A 10745-nucleotide genomic window follows, 5' to 3' on the forward strand; every position below is an offset into this window, starting at 1 on the left:
GGGTGTTGCTTTTGGAAAATAGCCGTTATTTTACTCCAGTAAAAATCCTTTATATTGCATTGATGACAAGATTTAATCATAATTGGTAAATTACTTCAAAATGTTCAATGCTACAGTATCAACACCAGAACTGATCCCAAGTTCTTGTAAAAAGTCTTTGAATTATGAGTATGAGTTAAGATTCTTGTTAACTCATTACGTGTGGAAACTATATATGACATATTCACACTCGAGTGGCGATTTTTTTCCAAGTAAATCCGTCAGTCAAAAGCGACATGCGTCAGTTTATCTGAAACGGACAAATCGAAGGGCGCAACACATGCTGATTAAACACAAAAAAAGTAAGTGCTAGCTACTCAATTGGTCTTACGACCTGACAGAGAACATTACACAATGTAACCATGAGCAAAAAATACATGGTCTGAGGTCAGTATTGATCAAGAGTCTGATCTGAAACGCAATATAACGCACAAATAATACATTGTCTGCGGCAAGTATTGATCATCTCAAGACGATGGCCAAAGGTAAAATAAAAACGCTTCTTTTTTCAGATATTTATGTGGATATGAAATATCTCTTCTGTCCCGTTACTAGCTGCTGCTATCACACCACCGGAAGTTCACTTCTGTGACAGCTTACCTTGTGTTGTTCTGATTGCAGGTGTGATAAACAGCATCTTGTCCTTCAAAGGCTTCATCCCGCTAGGTCGCTTGACGTACGCAGCGTATTTGATCCACCCTATCCTCATGGTGGTTTTCATGTACACTAGGCGAGCCCTCATACACCTAGACGATTATAGCATGGTGGGTATATAATGTAATCGTTAGTATTTAGTCTCATTTACATAGTATACATTTACACGGGCACTATGTCTTCAATTTATTTATTTATTTATTTGATTGGTGTTTTACGCCGTACTCAAGAATATTTCACTTATACGCCGGCGGCCAGCATTATGGTGGGTGGAAACCGGGCAGAGCCCGGGGGAAACCCACGACCATCCGCAGGTTGCCTATGTCTTCAATGCTAATGATTGGTATATATCGTGGCCGAGGGGGATTGCACGACAGCATGGCGACCCAGGAGCCTCCCACCAATGCAGCCGCTGCGAGATAAAGTCCAGCTCCTGCTGGCTTCGTATCCGGTCGTACGTGGGAAGGTCTTCCAGCAACCTGCGGAAGGTCGTGGCTTTTCCAGGGCTCTGCCTGGTTTCCTCCTACCATAATGCCGGCTGTCGTCGTATAAGTGAAATATTCTTGAGTACGGCTTAAAGCATCAGTCATCTAAATAAATAAATATTGGTATACGCCAATCAAATACCAAATGGACGAAATGTCGTGTAATGTTCAAGCCCACTCATCTGAAATAATTTAATGAACGGTACTTAACTGGTGAATTTTAGAAACCAAACATCATGTGTTCTGACACAAAAGAAGTGGTAGCGTATAAGTAATTGAATTCAGTATGGCACCTGACTTGCAGTAAATCATGCTAGACAGACAAGCGAAATGACTCTGAACGGAAACACTATGCAGTAAGCAAGCAGCCATTACGTGCGTTTTTGTTAAGATTTATTTCGATCGTCATGCTTCTTGCCACATTTGCTTGCCTTTAAATGTCAAATCGGCATCGTTAAATATCAACTTTAATAACGTATGAACAGTCACCGTCATTGACGTAATTTATCATTTTAGCAATTTAGCAAATTTAGGACACGTTTTATGCAAACAGAAATGTTGTGTTATTTAAGTTATGAATGGCAAAGCATTATTCCATGGTATCACTTTCAGTGTAATTTATTTCCACAGCAAGAAATGAAAATACGGGTACAAAAAATCTTGCCGCCAAGAATCATTATCATTAAAGGTACTGGCTTAGCTCAAATCACAATGCAGTCAAATTCACGAAATGTTTTCAACCAGATCGAATTTTTCCCTCATTAGTAATACATTACCTCATTAACCCATAGTTCAAGGTGGACATCCGGATGGAATATCGTTACATTGCGGTACCAAACAACTTTCCCATTTTATGTCGCTGAATATAAAAATAAAAATAATTTCGTCATTTCAGCTCTAACAAAGTTAACAACAGGCTGACTGGTCAAGGAATTATACAGCGGAACGTGGTCATTAGCCATGTGAGACTTAACACCACATTGAATTTGGCATTAAATATTGATTCATGATTATAACATGTTCGGCAACATGACCCGTGTTTATTATGTAGTGTATATAGCTTATAATGACTTGTTAGAAATAGTCTCTTTAGTCATGCTGAAATGGATCATTTAACATTCAAATCATGTAACATAAAATATTACTTTAATGTTATATGCGTTTGTTGATGTTCTTTTCAGGTGTATTTGTACCTGGGACACGAGTGTTTGGCGTTTGCTGCTGCTTTCATTTTGTCCGTGGCCTTCGAGTCGCCTTTCCTCAACCTAGAAAAAATTGTACTGAAAGCCATTGGAAAGTGAAACCACTATTCCAGGATTTACAACTGAAATCCAGAATTATAGGACGTTTTAATACTTAACATGGAAAAACGTGGCTTTATTTATTCCGAGATAGAAGAACGGATCTTCACATTTGGTATGTACAAGCCCCAGCGATTACAGCGACTATTACCTAGAGTGAGATAATCAACGTTCTGCAGGCGCTTTGACGTCGTTAGTATTATATTTGATCTATACATGTATATGTACTATGGAACAAACGCACCATAACCCTACGCAACATGGATGCTTCTCCAAAATTCTGTGTGCAAAACAATACTGTTAAATGATTACGTATACGAATTCAAAGAAGTGTGTTATAGTTTGTAACATATTGCCATTGGCAATAATTTCACACAATAAACGGCACTTAGACAGACATTTCATTAACTCCAGCTCTTTAGATGATTACTTTGGTTTTGGGCGTCACAGAATAAATATCCTTTCCGATCGGTCTTGATCAACATTTTACTCGAGGACATATTTTGGCTTTCAGTGCACATCAATTAATACTAATCAGAACGCCATTTGTCTGTTGGGACAAATATCAACGTTGTTATCGTTTATCGTGAATCTGTACATTCTATACCATCCGGTTATATGCATTCAAAATTGCAAATCAAGAGAATCAGTATATAAGATGGGACAAAAAAAAACTGTAAGTATACAACGAAAATATTAACTGTGACCATGGTTCTCCGCCTCGACGCATGTACTGACAAAGAGAAGCAGGCAACATAATAATGACATCGGAGAAAAACCTCTATTATTTATCAGTAAATGATTTATAAGTGTAGACCTTTTGTGTATGTTTAATGGAGTGAATAACATTTTGAGTTTGTAATGGGACTAAATGAAACCCACGGTATTATGACAAGCGAACCACTGTGGCCAACTGCTACAGAGTCTACACAGCTTTGTCTTCTATATGTATATTGTAGCATTTCTGGAGGTTTGTGTGAATAGTTCAAGTCTCTATTGAATAATACATGTACTTATTTATGTTAAGTTCACAAATCAATAATCTCGACAAATAAGTTGTTTTCGTCTTTGTTGTACTGTAAGAATTGCACATGAAGTGGAACGTCGTGCAAAGAGGATAATTGACGAGCCATAACTGTGGTACATTATACAGTGACTTTTTTATCTGAAAACATAACTCTTCAAAGGAGTCAGTCTTTTTTTCTGTGTTGATATTGACGCCTTTATAAATTATTAACACTTCAGGATCTCTTACACAATCAGTATTGCTAGACGTGTGGCATGGGTATTTCAGAAGCATCCCACCCTTACATTGTGTCAAGCGTTTTCCTGAGAGTACAGTATGGTTTGGTTGAGAAGTTGTGTATTTGCTAGTTAACAGAATCAGAGACCTTCTCTAAACACTTGTCTGAACGTTTGCGCGCACTTCTTGCTTAGTGCTCTCGGATAATCCGTGCTCACTGATTCCAGTTGTATATCCACAGTCAAGGGACCATGATCTGTGAATCTTTTGTGTTTGCAACGATTTTAGCCGTGTCAAAATAAACAGATAAGAAAAGCACGAAGAAGCATTGTCGGAATTGCTATGTTCTCCATATAAAACTAAAATGAATACTAGGAAAGCTTTACCAATGGGTCGGTTAAAGCTAGAAAAGAAATCGAATAAACCGCATTCTATCATGGATTAATATACAAGCAAACATCATCAGCTTCCAGCGGAAAGCCAAAGGGTTGGCAAACATTATTCCTGTGAGTGAATGTGCTCAGGTGTGAAACATCACAGTCAGTACTATTTCAATATACTGTATATGTAACCCTGAAACAGCATACAGTACCAAATTTACGTTTTTCCGTAAGTTATTTGTACTACATTACTTTGTGTTTATGATACAGCAGTTAGCTCTATGTCGCTTCCACATGTTGCGATTGGTGCTATCGTCACTTCGAATTCAATTACTCGAACGAAAAGAGAACAATCCCTATTTCATAGATGTTGCAAAATTAGACAAATCGCACCTAGTGAATGCGGCTTATAAAATCGCCTTTGTCTTATTTGTTCGATTACTTAAATGCGATAAATTTGATAAAACAAATCGAACCGCGTAAATGAAATAAAACCAGAGCAATGTACTTGTTTATTTATTTTATTGGTTTTTTACGCCGTTAGGATACTTTAAATTGGTTAACAATCACTAGGTTTGACTATTTTGGGATTAAGGCTCCAGAAACGGAATAAAATTGATGTCTTTGTGTCAATACCTCGGTAAAAAAATAATCGTCCCGTTGGCTTTACCGCTTTGGAGGCCTAATGGTTCGAGCGTCTGTCTCGAGGCCCGGGATCAAGTCTGGTCAAGGCCAAACCAAGCGCTTTAAGAGTGGTACTCGTTGCTGCACGTTTAGCGCAAGACAATAATGGGTTGGTCGGGTATCAGAATAATCTAATGCCTGGTGTCTTTAGTATGACACTTCTGTGGAGGCAGCACTTTGGCGGCATCGACTCGACCTCCCACAGAAAGACTCATTATGTGTACACACAACTAATAACTCCCTCTCGTCCTATGATTAAAAAATTGTTCAATACGTCGTAAACTCAAAGCATACATGCAGATTTCTGTGGACTTGTTATGCAACACTTAATTTAGGAATTCCTCACTTATCGACAAATGAATTGGTGGATTCCCCCGCCAAAACAAAGTATGTATACGTATGTATGCTTGGCGCTTTACGTCGTACTTAATTGGTTCCAAATTGTCTGACGGCTGGTATATGAATGTGTCTACACGAATAGGTTAACAATTTTTCAGTAATATGACGACGGGGAGTCCTCAAGTGTGTAATCATATACTGTGTCTTCCTGTGGAAAAACGAGGAGTCCATGCCACCAGAGTGCTGCGCCACTGAAGTAAATCGCCGAAGACACCAAACACCTAATGTGACTGTATTCGTGTCGACCAGCGCACCGTTATCTGATTTAAGTTGAGGGTTACTATTGTACTCTGACATAGTCTTCGAAGCAATCTTATTGTTATTTCGCCCCAGTGGCCTTCTATAATGTTTGCTGCGGATTGCTGCCCCAGCCTCCATCTCCCCTCCCCCCCCCCCCCCCACACACACACTTCAGTTGCAGCTCATTGCGCTGTGTGGATGGTTGGATGCTGTCTTCTTCTCGTCCTCTTCCTGATGTATATCATCCACACGGAATTGAACGAAGGCGCCGAGCCCTTGTCACAGAGTATCCGGACAGCTTATCTTCGCTTGTCATTCGGGCATGGGAGGTATGCACACGGGTGTGGCTGTTGGAAAATAGCCGTTACTTTACTCCAGTAAAAATCCTTTATATTGCATTGGATTACATGGGTTTGCATTACCTAACATGTGCTGAATAGCATATTATGTTCGTAAGTATACTCATCTGAAGCAGAGCAATATAGGTAAGAGTGCAGTACGCCTTAAAATTCATGTTTTCTGAAAATTTAGTCATAATCGTCAAATTGCTCAAAAATGCTCCAGGCTATAGTATTCAACGAAAATCAACCCCAAAGCATTGACTATGGGTTGAGATTCATACGAACTCATTACTCGGTTCTCAATTTACTTTTAACTATCGCGAAGATGTTTGAAGCTATTTTCGTGTTGAGACTGTATAGGTGGCATATACACGCTCGACTGACGATTGATCGATTTTATAACTAAATCTTTAAAGTCAAAAGCGACAATCGTTGGTTTCTCTGAATTGGACAAATCGAAGGACGCAAGGCAAGTTGATTAAACACAAAAGAGCAAGTGCTAACTACCCAACTGATCTTACGATCTCACGGAGAACATTACACAGTATAACCTTGAGCAAAGAATACATTATTTGCTGTAAGTATTGATCAAAGAACAGATCTGAAGACGCAATATTACCTCGTACAAAGAATACATTGCCTGCTGCAAGTATTGAACATCTCAAGACGGTAGTCAAAGGTGAAATTAAAACTTTTTTTTAGACATTTGTTTGTACATAAAATATCTCTTGTGTCTCGTTACTGGCTGTTGTTGTAATTCCACCGGAAGTTCACTTCTGTGACAGCCTACCCTGTGTTGCTCTGATTACAGGTGTGATAAACAGCATCTTGTCCTTCAAAGGCTTCATCCCGCTAGGTTGCTTGACGTTGGCGATGTATTTCACCTTATCCCAGTGGTGACATTTATGTACCCTAGGCGTGCACTCATACATCTAGACAATTACAGCATAATGGGTATATTTAGCACTCGGTAGTATTTAGCCTCGTAAATTTTACCCGGATGCAATGTCAAATACGAAATGAACGAAAGGATGTACAGTGTTCAAGGCCACCAATTTGAAATAAATTATTGATCGATGGTAAAGAATAACGGGATAATTTTAGAAACAAAGCATACAGTGTTCTGACATACTACACAGAACAAGCATTAGCACATAAGTGAATTCAGTATGGCGCTTGACTTGCAGTAAATCATGTTAGACATACAAGCGAAATGACGCATACACTTTCTAAACGGGAACACCATACAGAAAGCAAGCTGCCATTTTGTGCGAGGTTTTCACTGTTTAGATTTTTTTCGATGGGTCATACTTTTTGTCAACTCGGCATCGTTAAATATCGACTTAAATAACGTATGCAGAGTTACTGTAGTTGATATTTTCCTCGTATATAGCACACCTTTTATGCACACAGAAATGTTGTGTTATTTAAGTTATAAATAACAAAATAGTATTGAATAGTATCACTTTCAACCTAATTTTTGCCCAAATATAGAACTGAAAATACGGGTACAAAGTCTTCCGGTCGAGAATCACTCTCACTGTAGGTATTGGCTTAGCTCAAATCACCAGTCAGGTTTATTAAAATTTTTCCTCATTAGTAATGGGGGCCTCCGTGGCTCAGTTGGTTATCGCGCTAGCGCAGCGTAAGGAAAGAGGAGTCTCTCACAAATGCGGTCGCTCTGAGTTCAAGTCCAGTTCATGCTGGCTTCCTCTCTGGCTTAACGTGGGAAGGTCTTCCGGCAACCTGCGGATGGTCGTGGGTTTTTCCCCCGGGCTCTGCCCGGTTTCCACCCGCCGTCGTATAATTGAAATATACTTGGGTATGGCGTGAAACACCAATCAAATAAATAAATAAATCATTAATAACGCATTAGCTTTCTAATCACAGTCCGAGTTTTGAAATCAAGGACGATATCGGTGTCACATTATTGCAGTAACAAGTTTTCTCAGTCTTGTTTCGCTTGACGTTAAAGCAAAAATGCATTAATTTACTCAAAGGGATTAGTTATCGTCATTTAAACACTGGCAAAGTTAACAGTAGGATGATTGGTACTATGGTCGAGGAATGAAAGTCATTGGAAAGCGATATCACTGCCGTAGGATTAGGAACTGCAATCCGGTATTATAGGACCTTTTAAAACTTAACATGCAAAACTGTGGCTTTATTTATTCCGAGATAGAAGAACGGATCTGCGCATTTGGTATGTACAAGCACCAGCGATTACAGCGACTATTACCTAGAGTGAGATAATCAACCATCTGCTGGGTGTCCTTTGTATATATGTTTGATCTATACGTGTATATGTAGTATGACTCAAACGAACCATAACCCTACGCATCATGGATGGTTCTCTCGAAACAGATATCGTTAAGACAAAAATCTGTGTCCATCACAATATGGTAGAATGGTTCGTTTACGAATATTAAAGAAATGTGTTATAGTTTGCAACATATTTTTTCAATGGCGATTATTTCACACAAAGTTGGTTAGCGCGCTAACGCCGCGTAATGACCCAGGAGTCTGTCACCAATGCGGTCGCTGTGAGTTCAAGTTCAGCTCATGCTGGCTTCCTCTCCGGCTGTACGTGGGAAGGTTTACCACTAACCTGCGGATGGTCGTGGGTTTCCCCCGGACTCTGCCCGGTTTCCACCCACTATAATGCTGGCCGTCGTCGTATAAGTGAAATATTCTTGAGTACGGCGTAAAACACCAGTCAAATAAATAAATAAAATTTCACACAAAAAAATTTGGACAGATATTTTGTTAAATCCAACTTTTTAGATGATTACTTTGTCTTTATGCGTCACAGAATAAACTTTTTTTCTATTGGACTCGATCGACCAGACTTCACTCGAGAATATACTTTTGCTTTCATTCCACATTAATACTAATAAACATGTTACTAGTATTTGCCCCTATGGAGAAATACATCAACGTTCTTTCACGCGAATCTGTCCTTGCGAATCCAGATTTCTACCTTCAAAATCGCAAATCAAGACAATCATTATTTAAGATGGGGCCAAAAATTCCCTCCAAGTATACAACGAAAACATTGTTGAGTACAGCGTAAAACAACAATCAAATAAATGATACAACGAAAACACGAAAGGCCTTACTGTGACCATGGCTCTTCACCTTGACACTGCACCAACAAAGATAAGCAAGTAACATTATTATCAATGATATCGGAGAAAAATGATTCTCATTAAATGATCTACAAGTAGAAACCTATTGTGTATGTTCAATGGAGTGAATAACATTTTGAATTTCGACTGAGGCTTAATGAAACCCACGACGACAGTATTATGTCAGGTACACCCTGCAGCCAACTGGCACAGAACGCTCGCAGCTTTGTCTTCAGTATGTATATTGTAGCATTTTCCTAGGTTTGTGTGAATAGTTTAAGTGTCTGTTAAATGATACATGTAATGATTTATGTTGAATTCACGAACCATTAATTTCGACAAATAAAGTGTTTTTGTCTATGCTGTGCTGTAACAATTGCACATTAAGAGCAAAGTGGTGTAAAGATAGTACGGGTAATTGAAGAACCATAACTGTGATACAGTGATGCCAGTGTGGTGATAGATTTTAATCTCAAAATATAACTCTTCACCACAGCCTATGTTTTGTCATTATTGATTTTGACTCCTTTGTTAACATATTAAAGGAAAAGATCCCTAAAATGGAAGTGGGTATCACTAAATGGACCACTTAAAACTATGTGCAAATATACTTTTTTTTACATTTTTGTGAAACGATTTCAAGGCGCACTAACATTTGAATTCTAAGGTGGGCTTGATAAGCCATACTATCAAAGGTCAGAACGTAACAAGAAGCTTAACCCGCTTTAATCACCACACTGAATGTTGGAATAACTCTTTTACCTATGAGTAAAACCTTACTGAAATAATGTTCCCAAAAATTCCTTCCTTCTGGGGAATATCGGGAAAAAAGTTGGTGTGACGCCAGAGTTCCTAGATACCCTCAGTATGGCTCATAAAGCCCATCATAGTATTCAAATATTTCAATGCCTTTTAACTCCTAGAAAATCTAAAAAAATAAATGAAAGCATTTTTGTGCACAGTTTTCAGCTGTCTATGTTGAGTCTTACTGCATGTTTTAGTTGTCTTTTGCTTTAAAACTTTAGGATGTCTATACAACCATAGGTCTGAATTCATATCATCGTAGCTATTGCATCGCAAATAACACAAATGTAACCAATTCACCCACTCCAACAGCATCAGAACTTTGCTAGCCGCCATTTTTAAATCACGTGACTCTGCTGTTTGGGGTGGAATCGGCTGCTCTTCCCAAAATTAAGATCATCGTTTTTTCACGATATAATTGGTTATAGATCATTTCTGTTCATTATTAACGCACAAATTAAAGTTAAGACTCCCAAACAATGTGGCAATCCCCTTTTAGATGGTGTACATCTTATTGGTTTCAGTCAAATCATTCCACGAGTTTATCTTTTTTCGGACGATACCGAGTGCGGCTGAATCAAATTGAAAATGGTGGTTAGCGAAGATTGGCTTGCCGATGATATTACAGATACATTTGTGTTAATTGTAACGTTATGGTTTTTACTATTCACGGATAAATAGGTGATATCAAGTAAGAGTTACTGAAGGATTAAAGGAAACATGTTTTTGCAACATATAGCTTTCACATGTTAAGGACCTCACCCCGGAAGGACCGAGTTCCAGGTTAGTAAATGAAAGAGTACAGATCTGTATTTCTGAAAGGTAAGCTGGGAAGAATGAAACAAATGAGAAAAATTATTCCTTTGAGTGACTGAGTCCAGTTGTGAAACATTCCAGTCAATATTAATTAATTATACTGTCTATATGTACAGTAGGCCTGACACTGCATGATGTACCCAGAATACGTTACTGCTTTAATAAGTTCTACATTACTTTTGTGTTTGTGTTTTCTATTGTGAAACCACAGAGGGCGCAATGGTTAGCTCT

The 10745-nt window shown here is 38.6% G+C and overlaps 1 protein-coding gene across 1 annotated transcript in view; it reads left to right on the forward strand.

The window, feature by feature from the left end:
• The window catches only part of LOC135465828 (O-acyltransferase like protein-like), a 31797-nt gene extending 27200 nt beyond the window's left edge, over nucleotides 1–4597 (forward strand). Inside the window, exons 14-15 of the mRNA XM_064743183.1 lie at nucleotides 661–803; nucleotides 2360–4597. Of these exons, the coding sequence (XP_064599253.1) occupies nucleotides 661–803; nucleotides 2360–2479 (263 nt within the window). The 3' untranslated portion in view covers nucleotides 2480–4597. The remainder of the gene's footprint in view (nucleotides 1–660; nucleotides 804–2359) is intronic.
• Nucleotides 4598–10745: the final 6148 nt, after the last annotated feature.

This window comes from Liolophura sinensis, chromosome 5 (genome assembly GCF_032854445.1).
Source record: "Liolophura sinensis isolate JHLJ2023 chromosome 5, CUHK_Ljap_v2, whole genome shotgun sequence".
Taxonomy (NCBI): domain Eukaryota; kingdom Metazoa; phylum Mollusca; class Polyplacophora; order Chitonida; family Chitonidae; genus Liolophura; species Liolophura sinensis.